This window comes from Palaemon carinicauda, chromosome 5, assembly GCF_036898095.1.
Source record: "Palaemon carinicauda isolate YSFRI2023 chromosome 5, ASM3689809v2, whole genome shotgun sequence".
NCBI classification, from domain to species: Eukaryota; Metazoa; Arthropoda; class Malacostraca; order Decapoda; family Palaemonidae; genus Palaemon; species Palaemon carinicauda.
Window position 1 is genome coordinate 64,667,671 of NC_090729.1, and position 15,506 is coordinate 64,683,176.

At 37.6% G+C, this 15,506-nt stretch overlaps 1 protein-coding gene across 1 annotated transcript; it reads right to left on the reverse strand.

The window, feature by feature from the left end:
* Positions 1–2,867: 2,867 nt before the first annotated feature.
* On the reverse strand, positions 2,868–15,306 carry LOC137640939 (golgin subfamily A member 6-like protein 6). The gene is made up of 4 exons (XM_068373397.1): positions 15,123–15,306; positions 13,770–14,675; positions 11,090–11,235; positions 2,868–2,945 (listed from the first exon to the last, which is right to left on the reverse strand). Exons 1-4 carry the CDS (start codon positions 15,304–15,306, stop codon positions 2,868–2,870), a joined length of 1,314 nt encoding a protein of 437 aa, XP_068229498.1.
* Between the last annotated feature and the right edge of the window lie 200 nt (positions 15,307–15,506).

Below are 15,506 nucleotides of genomic sequence, written 5' to 3' on the forward strand. Positions count from 1 at the left end.
ATCTTAGTGTACTATTTACATACTGCATACCCATTTACAACATAATTTGAATGTACAATTTTTATACAGTATACCCATTTACAACATAATATGATTTTACTATTTTCTAAACTGTATATCCTTCAACATCATAATTTGAATATACTATTTTTATACTGTATACCCATTTATGACATAATTTAATTGTACTATTTTTTATACTGCATATCCATTTACAACATAATATGAAAATACTATTTTTACACTCTACACCTATTAACAACAAAATTTGAACGTACTGTTTTTGTTAATAAACTATATTTTTTGTAGCGTTATGGAATATATCTTTTTTTAACATATAAGCTATACACTATATACCCTTCATTGAATTCAGATTTTCACCCAATGCTTGCTCATGGAATGTAAATAGATTTAATATATATTTTGTGTTATTTGGGGAATATCATTATGTTGACATACATTCCATATGATATTGATAAATAACCTGGGTTAGATTTTTTTTTTTTTTTTGTGTTAATATGGACAATTTATGCACTGCACCTGATTATATATTTCACTATTTATTTTTACCGATATTTACATATTTTTATAATATTCTGTTGTTGATACAATAAATTTATCTATATTACTAACTGTTTTTTATATAAACCTTTTATTACCACCATAAAGACATTAGTTAAAAGTGGTATATATAGATGGTAAGAATGGGGGGGGGTAGATTCTTCACGTGTACATGTCTTCCCTGTTTCCTTGTTGTTTCTGATTAACAGATCTGAGTTGATGTCTCAGAGAAATGTGATGTTATTGCAACGGATGATGTCGTTATATGATGGTCACGAGATGATGACCTTTCAGATGTGTTTGCTGAGTGAAAAGATGTCCCACTTCATTGTTAGTGTCGGTGGAGGATGGTACACTCTCTCTCTCTCTCTCTCTCTCTCTCTCTCTCTCTCTCTCTCTACCTAAAACTAATTCCTTTTTTATTTAATTGAATTACATGGATATTAAAAAAAAAAAAAAAAAACCTAAGTAAGAAGATAAAATTTTCTTCTCTTAGAAATACATTTCCATATTAAATATATAAGTTTGAGTCACTTATTTTCCTTATTGTCTCTATACTTTGACCTTTAACCTTTGATCATACTGTATGTGCTTCTGATCTGCTTTTCATTTTTTGATGTATATCATTACATGTAAATAACGACATTTTCTTTTTGTTTCATTGAGAAGTTTCTCTTTGGGCAAGCAATGTCGGCTCAATGCAGAGTGACCCAGTATGGATCCCTATGACCCAAGGTCTAAATATAAATCAAAAGATTTTGAGGCTTCTTCAGGAAGGAGCCCTTTTGTTTATTAAACTACTTCACAAAGTGTCAGGTAATCTACAACAATAACAACAACAGCAACAATTATCTCAAAGTTCTGAGAAGCAAATCCCCTTCATATTATTCTGAGCGAAAGGTGGAGCATTTTATTCCTCGCGTTGCTTTGAAAGATATATGAATGTTTTTGGGATTTAATCAGAATTAAGTGATGCTTACTGAAATCGGATGGAGGTGACCTTCAAATGTTTTCCAGTAAACAATCAGTAAAATATTAAGAAAAAACTATAGGACGATTTTGTTATGCGGATGACTATTTTTCTCCGATAAGTCCTGCGGCAGAGCAAGGCTCAGTGACACAAGTTTCTGTAGCAAGCATTACCAAAACAGCAGATATTCAATTTTTTCTCCCTAATAACAGTGAGTATCTGATATTTAGATTCCAATATTGTGGTAATATAGTTAATAAGTATACTCAAATTCTATACATGATTAGTAAAACCATTGTAAGAACAGTCATAAACAAATGTCAGAGGGTGAATAGAAGAACTAGAGGCATATCATTATATCAGTGTGTCCTACGCAAATTAAGAACACCAAATACGGACTAATGTAGTCACAGCTAAAGTTTGCATTACTTACTTAAAAATAAATATTTACAGAAATCTGGAAAATGCCATTTTTAATACATGATTGTTTATATATATATATATATATATATATATATATATATATATATATATATATATATATATATATACATATATATATATATATATATATATATATATATATATATATATATATATACGTTGATATCAATAATCAGTCAATCACTTTTGAAGAATAGCAAAAAGTGATTGGGTTAAAAATATTTCATTTTAAAAATATAAAAAAACTGTAAGCAAATTCTAAATTTACTTGTATGCTATCTTTTTTAATCACAGCCACACTTTGTATATATTATTAACAGAATAGCGATAAACATAAATCTGCTTGATTCCCAGTTGTATTTTATAAATGTTATACAGCTTCAAAAATCAATTCTTCCCTAAATTCATTTTTTACAATAATGCAATAATTTTTTATTATATTGTGCCGTGACTGTCATAACAGACTGATTGAAGAATTTCAGTGCATAATGGATGCAAAATTTAATAAAAATTCTTCTAAATTTTGCTGTATAAAAGCACAATGCAACAACATCAGAGCATCAGTTTGCATCCGCTTCTGTTCATAGATCTTACTGTACAGGAAGGTGGAACCAAGATCTACTTATTGTACTGCATAACAGAGATAGGTTTTAAAGGGTCAGGCCGATCCAATTTGGTCATGAGAGATAAAGGAGCCATATTGCTGGATTCAAGTCTTTCAAGGTGTATTTCCAAAGCAACCTCGATAAAGTATTACCTGATTTTTACAGTGTGATCATTGTAAAGTTTTTTAGCTATTATTGAATTTTAAAATAGTTACCTTTAAGCACACTGGCTTTCTCTTCAACTATGTAAAGCAGCGTGTCTGGGGATGCTGCACCAACACTTTCTTTCAGTAATCAGATTGTGACAATATACAGGGCTGCCACTTGAAAGACTCCTGATGTTGAATAATAGCTTCTTTAGCATACTGGAAAAAATACAAAAAATCAAGGAATTACAAAATTTATGTTTGTTAAACAGATTTGTTTTAAACCCGTTGGTGTCCAACTCAAGACTAATCCTCGTTCACAAATAAGGGGAACTCTTTTGATCTGTTTATTTTGTATCAGGTAGTACAATGAAGTAAAAACTCCTACCAATTTATGTATCAAATAAGGAAATACTATTTCAAGGTGCTGCACATTTCTCTAATTATTACATACCTGATAACATGTTTAAAGTTACAAGGAGTAGGAAGGGAGGTAAAATGGTTCATAGAAGAGCTACAAACCTACTTGACGGGTGATTCATTCATGATAACTCGCCCCTGCTAGCCATTCATGGACACCAGACAACCAATACATCTCGTATGCATACTGATGGCATTTGTGCAATTCCAACAGATATGAAAACACAGGTATCCTATGTAACTCATATAAAAGAATGCATAATACTAATTACATGTGTCTGTATTTATTGTTTTAACTGATTACTATGAAGGAGGTACGAATTGCCTTGAGAAACAAGGACTATATCTACTAAAATACTTACTTATTAGGGCAAGGAAGTGGAACACCAACCTATGACTAGAAATCCCCTCATAAAAATTCCAATTTATCGTAGAGAGAGTGCAAAATATGCCCACAAAAAACTACACAGCATAGCCCACATATGGTATACTCATAAATCCTCAAATCAGAAATTAAGTGGCACATTTGTCACTTGAAACATTTTGTGTTCTCTGTTATATATATTTTTGGTCCTAACAACTGTCTAACGAAATTCTTTTTTGCAGCACGCCCTACTCCCTGTAGGGTTTGGAGAGGCAACTAGAATTTGAGTCGAGCCGAGGCACAAGTAAAATAATTGGAAGGGTGCTGCATTATCCTGCACCTGTTTATGTGGCTAGTCAGCTTGATAAAAATAAAAACTGGTATTGTAAATATTTCTGCCCTGCTACATGACTCACCTCCCAAACTTGTAATTGACGTCAGTGTTTTCTGAAAATGACCAGTGACATACCTGGATTTTAGAAAAACATTTTAAAGGGTGTCATAAACATTAATAGTTCGCGGGAGCTATTGCAGTGGCATATCTGGTCGGTGGCCCAAGAAGTGAATTCAGATGTTAGGAAGAGAGTGACTGGGTTCGAGTTTGGTTTGAGTGTTTCAAGAGTTGTCAGGGCCCCTTCCGAGAATGAGAGATTTGGGCCCTTCTGTTGTTGACAGAGGGTTTCGGTGACAAGGGAATTTTGTCGGGGTGCAGGTTTGCAATTGGAGATTCCCTGGACATTGCTGTTGTGGGCCCACAGAGACCTGCACTGCATCGTATGCGGCCATACTGTTCAGAATTTAGGAATGTTTAAATGACTTTGCAGCCTGATGGTGGACGGGAGATTGATGAGGACAGTATTGATTTAGGGAAAATTATTGTGGTACAGTAATTTTCACAGTTATATGTTCTTTATAGATGGTTCATTAGATAATAAGTGTTCAAGTTTATTACTGGTCATTACAGATGTCATAAAACCATAGTGTTGCGGGGTTCTCCTTTAAGCTAAGTTCTGTAGTAATGTTTCTTTTGTTTTGAAGGCCATGTTGAGAATCCTAATATTTCTAAGTCTTTCAATTCCTCAGGTTCTGCAGTCATGGTTTTGTTAGGATTTTAAAGTTCCTTTTGTAACTGTGTAGTGATATATCTTGCATGTAACATAGTATTTTTTTCTTGCTGGTACAATATACAGTAAGACTATTCTGAAGTGGTACTTTCTTATGTTTATCTTGTTTTTATTTATTTTTTTTTTTTTTTGAGGCTGGAGTGTAATTTTGCCTTTAATGGATTATTTTAATTGACATAACAATTTTAATGTATTCTTAACAGTATTTTTTTTTTCATTTACAAATAAATATTTTCTGTTTTTATGAAGACTGAAATTTATTCCAGTTCCTTACACCATGATGTCCCTTTCTCAGCCACTGTTTTTTAATCTTTCTAATAAGTCATTTATCATAATTTTTTCATCCACATTGTGTCTTGTTGTTAGTATAAGAAGATTCTTTCCCTTTCACCTAATGTTCTGATATTTTTCCCATGTTCAAAACCATCTTACCTAAAGAATATCAAGCTATATCTATTGATGCTGCTAACTTCTCAGAAATGAATCAACAATCATCTTACGCGTTTATTCACCAAGCCCAAGGCAAAAGAAAATAAGAAGGAAGTAAGATTCTAGCTGGGTCCCCTTACCCAGTATAAATCAAGGGGTGGTGTCCAGTGTTCCGTTCTCTTGTCCTGTTACTTAGGTTTTGGGGTATTCCACCGTTGCATATTTGTTGTGTAGTGAACATTGGGTTGTGGTCGGCATTCGGACACTAGGCAGTTCGGGTGCTACCTCTGGCCACAGTCCACAAACCACTACATAATTTTTGGTGCTGAGACCCGGAAACACCAAACTTTAGTAGGTATGGCATCATCATCATCTAACTACTAATATAATGTGGATTTAACAATTAACACAAATGACGCAGTGAGATACGCAGGATACATAAGAGCGTATAAGTACGACAAACTGATCGTGGAAGGTTCGTAGTGCGTAGGGTTGCATTGAGTGATAGGATTAGGGGAGAGAGAGAGAGAGAGAGAGAGAGAGAGAGAGAGTGGCTAAGTGATTGGGAGTGGGAGTGAGTAGGAGTGAGAGTGTGTGAGAGTGGGAGGGAGACTGAGTGAAAGTGAGAGTGGAAGAGAGTGGGAGTGGGAGTAGGAGGGGGAGTGTGAGTGGGACTGGGAGTGAGAGTGAGTGAGAGTGGGAGTGGGAGTAGGAGTGGGAGTGGGAGTGAGAGTTGGAAAGAGTGGGAGTGAGATCACGTGAGTTAGTGAGAGTGGGAGTGAGAGTGAGTGAGTGAGAGTGGGAGTGAGAGTGAGTGAAAGTTAGAGAGGGAGAGAGTGGGAGTGGGAGTAGGAGGGGGAGTGTGAGTGGGACTGGGAGTGAGAGTGAGTGAAAGTGGGAGTGGGGGTGGGAGTGGGAGTGAGAGTTGGAAAGAGTGGGAGTGAGATCACGTGAGTGAGTGAGAGTGGGAATGAGATTGAGAGTGAGTGAGTGAGAGTGGGAGTGAGAGTGAGTGAAAGTGAGAGAGGGAGAGAGTGGGAGTGGGAGTAGGAGGGGGAGTGTGAGTGGGACTGGGAGTGAGAGTGGGTGAGAGTGAGAGTGGGAGAGAGTGGGAGTGGGAGTAGGAGTGGGAGTGTGAGTGGGACTGGGAGTGGGAGTGAGTGAAAGTGAGAGTGGGAGAGAGAGGGAGTGGGATTGTGAGTGGGACCGGGAGTGAGAGTGAGAGTGGGAGAGAGTGGGAGTGGGAGTGGGACTGGGAGTGGGAGTGAGAGTTGGAGAGAGTGGGACTGAGATTGAGTGAGTGAGAGTGAGAGTGAGTGAGTGAGAGTGGGAGTGACAGTGAGTGAAAGTGAGAGTGGGAGAGAGTGGGAGTGGGAGTAGGAGTGGGAGTGTGAGTGGGACTGGGAGTGAGAGTGAGTGAGAGTGAGAGTGGGAGAGAGGGAGTGGGAGTAGGAGTGAGAGTGAGAGCGGGAGATAGTGGAAGTGGGAGTAGGAGTGGGAGTGTGAGTGGGACTGGGAGTGGGAGTGAGTGAGAGTGAGAGTTGGAGTGGGAGTAGGAGTGGGAGTGAAAGTTGGAGAGAGTGGGAGTGAGAGTAAGTGAGTGAGAGTGGGAGTGAGAGTGAGAGTGAGTGAGTGAGAGTGGGAGTGAGAGTGAGTGAAAGTGAGAGTGGGAGAGAGTGGGAGTGGGAGTGAGAGTGGGAGAGAGTGGGAGTGGGAGTAGGAGTGAGAGTGGGACTGGGAGTGGGAGTGATGGGAAGTGAGTGGGAGTGAGTGGGAGTGGGAGTGAGTTGGAGTGGGAGTGAGGGGGAGTGAGGGGAAGTGAGGAGGAGTGAGTGTGAGTGGGAGTGAGTGGGAGTGGGAGTGAGTGGGACTGGAGTGAAAGGAAGTGAGTGGGAGTGGGACTGGGAGGGGAAGTGAGTGGGAGTGGGACTGGGAGTGAGGGGAAGTGAGTGGGAGTGAGAGTGGGAGTGAGGGGAAGTGAGTGGGAGTGAGAGTGAGCGTGGGAGTGGGACTGGGAGTGAGGGGAAGTGAGTGGGAGTGAGTGTGAGTGGGAGTGAGTGGGAGTGGGAGTGAGTGAGTGGGAGCAGGAGTGAAAGTGAGAGTGGGACTGGGAGTGAGTGGAAGTGAGTGTGAGTGTGGGGAGTGAGGGTGAGTGAGTGGGAGTCAGTGAGTGGGAGCATGAGCGGGAGTGGGGGTGAGTGAATGAGAGAGAGAGAGAGAGAGAGAGAGAGAGTGTGTGTGTTTTAAAATCTGATATTTCAGCTCACTTTGCGTAAAAGTCGTCACCGGCTCAAAGTCTTTGTCGAAAATTATTATTCCGGTATTCTCCTGGCTATAACCGAGCCTCTACAGTTTATAAAATCAAAAACATCGCCCTAATATAAAGAAAAATAGTAAATACATCGTATTTTTCACCACTAGCTCACCTTGACCACCGTACGTCTTTAATATATTTATAAATTGATCGATCTGATTTTATCAATCAACTTTTCAATCCACGAAAAGTGAGGTTTACTTACCGAGATAGAGATGTACGTAAAGGCAATCAATTCTTACTACTTTTCTCTCTCTTTGACCAATATTTATCATTGTTTCTTCTTATTCCTCTTCTTTCAATCCCTATCTTTTCCTGTATCCCAATTCTTTTGCTTGAACTCGGTTGTGGGAATATTGGCTCGCCTTTTCCCACGGTCTGAGGGGGCGAGGAGAAGGCCTACTGTCAATCAGCTGGTTTGGGTGGTAGTGAAATTACTGTTGTTGCGAAAGAATTGAGATACAGTAAAAGATAGGGATGGAAAGAAGGGGTATAGGAGGAAACAATGATAAATAATGAACGAAGAGAGAGGAAAGGAGTAAGAATTGATTGCCTTTACGTACATCTCTATCTTCGTAAATAAACCTCACTTTTCGCAGATTAAAAGTGATTGAAAATTTCCGATTGCCAATTTAAAAAGATATTAAAATGATCTTTGTAGTTTCGTAACTCGCGTCCAATTGGAGACTCCCTTGTCTGGATATTTCTGTAATAATAATGTGTGTGTGTGTCTGTCTGTGATGGTTACTTGAATTCGTGTCCTCGTTCCTTCATTATTCATTATCGCTTCAGCTACAACTGATCAATTTAAGTAATGGCAAGTCATGTTATGGCAGGATTCAATTTGTCTTCAGGAATTATTTACCTTCAAATGATACTGTCAGCAACTAGTCTCTCTCTCTCTCTCTCTCTCTCTCTCTCTCTCTCTCTCTCTCTCTCTCTCTCTCTCTCATAGAATATAACCGAATGGGTCCCTAGTTATCTCAAAACCAACAGGGAAAGGAAAAGGAGACGATGGATTGAAAAACTAAAGAAATTTGCGATGATAAACTGACATAGAAAAACCATAAACAGACGCAAGTGGATAAAAAAGTCTGAGGCCTTTGTTCTACAGTGGATTAGTAACGGCTGATATATATATATATATATATATATATATATATATATATATATATATATATATATATATATATATATATATATATATATATATATATATAGACACGTTGATATTGATAATCAGTCAATCACTTTCGAAGAATAGCAAAAATTGGTTGAGTTATAAATATTTCATTTTAAAAGTACAAAAAAACTCTAAGCAAATTATAAATTTACTTGTATGCTATTTTATTTTTTTAATCAAAGCCACACTTTGTATATATTATTAACAAAATAGCAATAAAAACAAATCTACACGATTCCTAATTGTATTTTTTATTAATGTAATTTACAGATAAATGTTATACAGCTGTAAACTTTAATTCTTTCCTCTATTTATGTTTTACATTTATGCAATTCTTCATATACATAATGAAATTCAACGAATAGAACAAAACCCTGTGCTATGACAGGGAAATATTAAATATTCTGTGGTTTTAAGAACTTTTTTTTTATTATATTAGGCCGCGGCTGTCATAACAGACTGATTGAAGAATTTCAATGCATAATGGATGCACAATTCAATAAAAATCCTTCTAAATTTTGCTGTATAAAAGCACTATGCAACAACATCAGAGCATCAGTGTGCATCGGCTTTTGTTCATAGATCTTATTGTACAGGAAGGTGGAACCAAGATCTACTTATTGTTCTGCCTAACAGAGATAGGTTTTAAAGGGTCAGGCCGATCACAATTTGGTCATGAGAGATAAAGTAGCCATATTGCTCGATTCAAGTCTTTCAAGGTGTATTTCCATAGCAACTTCGATAAAGTATTACCTGATTTGTACAATGTGATCAATGTAAAGTTTTTTAGCTATTATTGAATTTTAAAATAGTTACCTTTAAGCACACTGGCTTTCTCTTCAACTCTGTAAAGCAGTGTATCTGGGGATGCTGCACCAACACTTTCTTTCAGTAATCATATTGTCACAGTATTCAGGGCTGCCAGTTCATACACTCCCGATTTTCACTAATCGTTTCCTTAGCATACTGGATAAAACGCAAGAAGTCCAGGTATTACAACATTTATGTTTGTTAAATACACCTGTTTTAAACCCGTTGACTCTGGTGTCCAGTTCGAGACTAATCCCCGTTCACAAATAATGGGAACTCATTCTATCTGTTTATTTTGTATCAGACAGTAAATCCTACTAATTTTACCAATTTATGTATCAAATAAGGAAAAACTGTTTAAAGGTGCTTCAGTTTTCTCTAATTATTACATTACTGATAGTAAGTTCAAAGTTACTGAGAGTAAGATGGGAGGTAAAATGGTTCAAAGAAGAGCTACAAATCTACTTGACTGGTGATTCATTCATGATAACTCGCCCCTGCCAGCCATCTATGGACACCAGACAACACATACATCTTGTATGCCTACTGATGGCATTTGTGCGATTCCAACAGATATCAAAACACAGATAACTTATGCAATTCCTTTCCTTAAGGACAAAGAGCAGCCTTGGAGAATGGCCTGGCACTCTTAGAGGTCAACTGTGCGGGAGATTGGCTTAACCTACTAGGGCCTGGAGTGGAAGGGTAACTGGACGTCCCAGGGTCCACATGAGCACATGGTTTCACCATCGCATCAAAAGAGAACAGGGTGTATGGATGTTGGATCATGAATATCTACTGCTGAGTTTAGCCATCTCTGATTACAGCTCATTTGTTGAGGGGAGCGTACTAAAGGAGGTCACATTTATTTTTTCTGCATTTGTCCACATGATAAAGAAACAGTACAAGTGAATCTTTATCATGGAACACCGCATACTGGAACAAGTAAGATTTTTTCCTCTGCTGAGTCCATGTTATAGATTATTCCCTTTTACCTGGTAGGATGGAATACACTTGGCATTGAGAACTTGTCTCTCAATGGCTTTTGATCCAGAAGGTTAATAGGTACCATAAAAAGCCATAAAACTTTTCTTCCAGTATTGCGGTACATTGGAATCTCCTTCAGGGAAGCGTACTAAAAGAGGTCACACTTATTTTTTTCTGCATTTGTCCACATGGTAAAGAAACAGTACAAGTGAAGCTTTATTATGGAACACTGCATACTGGAACAAGTGAGACTTCTTCCCTCCACTGAGTCCATCTTGTAGATTATTTGCTTTTACCTGGAAGGCTGGAATACATTTAGCATTGAGAGCTTTTCTCTCAATGGCTTTTTGATCCAGAGGGTTAATAGGTACCATAACAAGCCAACAAAATTTTCTTCCAGGATTCCATTACTTTGGAATCTCCTTCAGGGGAGCGTACTAAAAGAGGTCACACTTATTTTTTCCACATTTGTCCACATGATAAAGAAACAGTACAAGTGAATCTTTATTATGGAACACTGCACACTGGAACAAGTGAGACTTCTTCCCTCTGCTGAGTCCATCATGTAAATTATTCACTTTTACCCGGAAGGCTGGAATGCACTTGGCACTCTCTTGATCCAGAAGGTTTATAGGTACCATATTGGAATATTGGAATCTATTTTAGGGGAGCATACTAAAAGAGGTAACACTTATTTTTTCTGCATTTTTTTACATGATAAAGAAACAGTACAAGTGAATATTTATCAAGAAACACTGCATACTGGAACAAGTGAGACTTCTTCCCTTCACTGAGTCCATCTTGTAGATTATTCGCTTTTACTTGGAAGGCTGGAATACACTTGGCATTGAGAGCTTGTCTCTCAATCGGTTTTGATCCTGAAGGTTAATAGGTACCATAACAAGCCAAAAACTTTTTCTTCCAGTATTTCGGTACATTGGAATCTCCTTCAGGGGAACGTACTAAAAGAGGTCACACTTATTTTTCCTGCATTTTCCCCACATGATAAAAAAACAGTACAAGTGAATCTTTATCACAGAACATTGCATACAGGAATAAGTGAGACTTCTTTCCTCTGCTGAGTCTATGTTATAGATTATTCCCTTTTACCTGGAAGGCTTTAATACACTTGGCATCTAGAGCTTGTCTCTCAATGGTTTCGATCCAGATGGTTAATAGGTACCAAAACAAGCCAAAACACTTTTCTTCCAGGATTCCGGTACATTGGAATCACCTTCAGGGGAGCGTACTGAAAAGTTTCACACATATTTTTTTTGCATTTGTCCACATGATAAAGAAACAGTACAAGTGAATCTTTATCATGGAACACTGCATACTGGAACAAGTGAGACTTCTTCCCTCCACTGAGTCCATGTTATAGATTATTCCTTTTTACCTGGAAGGCTGTAATGGTTTCGATCCAGAAGGTTAATATGTACCAGAACAAACCAAAACACTTTTCTTCTAGGATTCCAGTACATTGGAATATCCTTCAGGAGAGCGTACTGAAAAGGGTCACACATATTTTTTCTGCATTTGTCCACATGATAAAGAAACAGTACAAGTGAATTTTTATCATGGAACACTGCATACTGGAACAAGTGAGACTTCTTCCCTCCACTGAGTCCATCTTGGGGATTATCTGGTTTTACCTGGAAGGCTGGAATACATTTGGCATTCAGAACTTTTTTCCCAATGGCTTTTGATCCAGAAGGTTAATAGGTACCATAACAAACCCAAAAGCTTTTCTTCCAGGATTCCATTACTTTGGAATCTCCTTCAGGGGAGCGTACTAAAAGAGGTCTCACTTATTTTTTCTGCATTTGTCCACATGATAAATAAACAGTACAATTGAATCTTTATTATGGAACACTGCACACTGGAACAAGTCGGACTTCTTCCCTCTGCTGAGTACATCCTGTAAATTATTCACTTTTACCTGGAAGGCTAGAATGGACTTGGCACTCTCTTGATCCAGAATGTTCATAGGTATAATAACAAACTTAAAAACTTTTCTTCCAGTATTCCTGTACATTGGAATCTCCTTCAGGGGAGCGTATTAAAAGAGGCCACACTTATTTTTTCTGCATTTGTCTACTTGATAAAGAAACAGTACAGGTGAATCTTTATCAAAGAACACTGCATACTGGAATAAGTGAGACTTCTTCCCTTTACTGAGTCCATCTTGTAAATTATTCACTTTTACCTGGAAGGCTGGAATGCACTTGGCACTCTCTTGATCCAGAAGGTTCATAGGTACAATAACAAACCCAAAAACCTTTTTTCCAGTATTCCAGTACATTGGAATCTATTTCAGGGGAGCATACTGAAAGAGGTCACACTTATTTTTTCTGCATTTGTCCACTTGATAAAGAAACAGTACAGGTGAATCTTTATCAAAGAACACTGCATACTGGAATAGATGAGACTTCTTCCTTCTGCTTACTACATCTTGTAAATTATTCAATTCTCCCTATCCATCTGATTCTTCTTGTTATGTACTTTATGAACACGCTCTTTTTTTTCTTTTTTCCTCTTCATTTGATTTTTGTTGCAGTTATCTCTTTATTTCTCCTTCTTTCCCTTGTTCCCCTTCTTCTGTAAATATTGCCCTATCAAAAGATTATTGATTTGCTGTGCTCTTAGAATCTCCGCCTTAAGTGTTTTGATTTTCTTGTTCTTTTTCCACAATTTTGTATAGACGTGTCTGTCAAGTCTCCTGAGACCATCCTTTAGATATATATTTTTCTCCCGCATATCCTCATTTCCTCATCTTAATTCTGCTATGTCCCTCTCTAGTTCCTCAATACGAGTGGTGTTTATTTTCTCCTTCTGATTCTTGCTATTAACTTGTTTCTGAGTCTCCTCTTTTTCGTTCTCCATATCTTCCTCCCGATTCTTGTATTTTTTTCTTCATCTTCTTCTTTCCTTTCTTCTTTTCCTCCTGATTCTTATTTTTCTCAATTTTCTTCTTTCCTTTCTTCTTTTCCTCCTGATTCTTATTTTTCTTAATCTTCTTTCCTTTCTTCTTTTCCTCCTGATTCTTATTTTTCTTAATCTTCTTTCCTTTCTTCTTTTCCTCCTGATTCTTATTTTTCTTAATCTTCTTTCCTTTCTTCTTTTCCTCCTGATTCTTATTTTTCTTAATCTTCTTTCCTTTCTTCTTTTCCTCCTGATTCTTATTTTTCTTAATCCTCTTCTTTCCATTCTCCATCTCTTCCTCCTGATTCTTGATATTCCTTTTTCTGGGTTTCCTCTCTATTCTCTATTTCTCCTCCTCCTCCTTATCCAAAGGCACAATAACAAATTTAGGTCCACAAATGATGGAGATTGGCCGACTTTTGATGAACTTCCTGATAGCATCGATTCGGTTGAAAATCCGAAGCAAAAAACACCTCGACGGGGTGCTTACTCTTCCTCGCTGAGCGTTGAGACACCGAAATATATTCAAATCTACGACTTTCACTTTTATCATGATGACGACATTCACATCTAATAATTTCATTTTTACCATCGTATTTTTTCATATCTACATCAAATTCGTATGCGTAATAAAACTCATTGGTTAACTGGTGTGTTTTGGTCTTTTCTGGAGAGCTTTTCGAAGTTCGGTCAATGCCCTCCCAATTGTATATCCGTCTTTTCTCAATATGCTCCTTCTTTTCTTTGATCCTCTCCTCCTGTGTAAATAGCCCCATCAAAAGATCATTGATTTGCTCTTCTCTTAGAAGGTCCTTCTTGAGTGGTTTGATTTCCTTTCTATTTTTCCACAATTTTTTACGCTTGTGTCTGTCTTGTTTCCTGAGACAATCCTTTAAATATCTATTTTCCTCCTGCAGATCCTCCTTTTCTCTTCTCAATTCTGCTATTTCCCTCTCTAGTTCTTCAATACGAGTGGTGGTCGTTTTTTCCTTCCGATTCTCCCTCTCTTCCGGATTCTTATTTTTCTTCTTAATCTTCTTTCCTTTCTCCTTCTCTTGATTCTTTTTCACCTTTTTAATTGTATTGTTCTTATTCTTTTTATTACTGTGGTCCTTTGCATTCTTTTTATTAAATTCCTCCTCTTCTTTTTTATGAAATTTTTCCTCTGGATTTCTATTCATCTCCTCCCTTTTGTTATTCTCCTTTTTAATTTTATCGTTCTTATTTTTCTTATTTCCATTGTCCTTCACAATCTTTTTATTAAACTTTTCTTCTTTCTTTTTAATCTTCTTCCTCTTCTCATTTCTTTCCTTTTCATTTGCTTTCTGATTTGCCTCCTGTCTTAAGAGCTTTATTTTTTCAATGCTCTCCTCCGCTGCACAGCTTAAACTCTCCCCTAAATGGCATTCCAGAATCTCGCCCAAATTTTCATCTAAGTCGAGTGTGACGTTTTCCCGTCATTCCCTTGCATATAACACTTATTGCATTCAGGCGTGTCACTCACTGACGAGGTAAATTTGTAGTTATTTTAAGAAGATGTTACAAAAGAGCACTTGAAACGTTCAATCTTCTCGTTTTTTTCTCCTCGCCGTCGGGGATTCACCAGTGGGACACGATCATATCTGGAGATGTGGAGGCCAAGATTTTCTAGCAAATTGCGTGCCATCATCTGGCAATTATTTCTGAAAAAAAATATACTGACGCAAGTTCCAGGGATTGTGCAAGTCCGTAATTGCTTCCCAAACCTGACGTGGTGCCAGGTTTGAGAAGTAGTAGGTGCCTACTACACATCCCTTATCTGATGGAGGTTTTTCCCAGTAAAATGGTACTACCCACTCTTTACCAGCATGGTCCAAATCGATTCCGCCTGCGAAATATCGCTTCCTACTACCCCAGTCAGATTCGACCAGGGCATGCGTTGCCCGTAACTTGCGTAGCAGTTTGCTCAGATCCTCGTTTTCCTTGGCTTTCTCACAGAACTGCGACTCTCGTAGAGTTACAATGCAGGGACCTTCGTTGATGTCCATTTCTTCCCCTCTTAGATTTAGGAAAATTTATCTCGAATTTCCTGTGGTGCACATTTGCACCGTTTATTTTCACAATGTGGGCATTCGTTTATGAAGTGAACTGTCTCACATTCTGCCCATTGGCATATACAGTTTTCTTTTTTACAAACTAGACACTGGTTTCTTTGATTCGTCTCACAGTCTTTGCACCGTTTATTTTC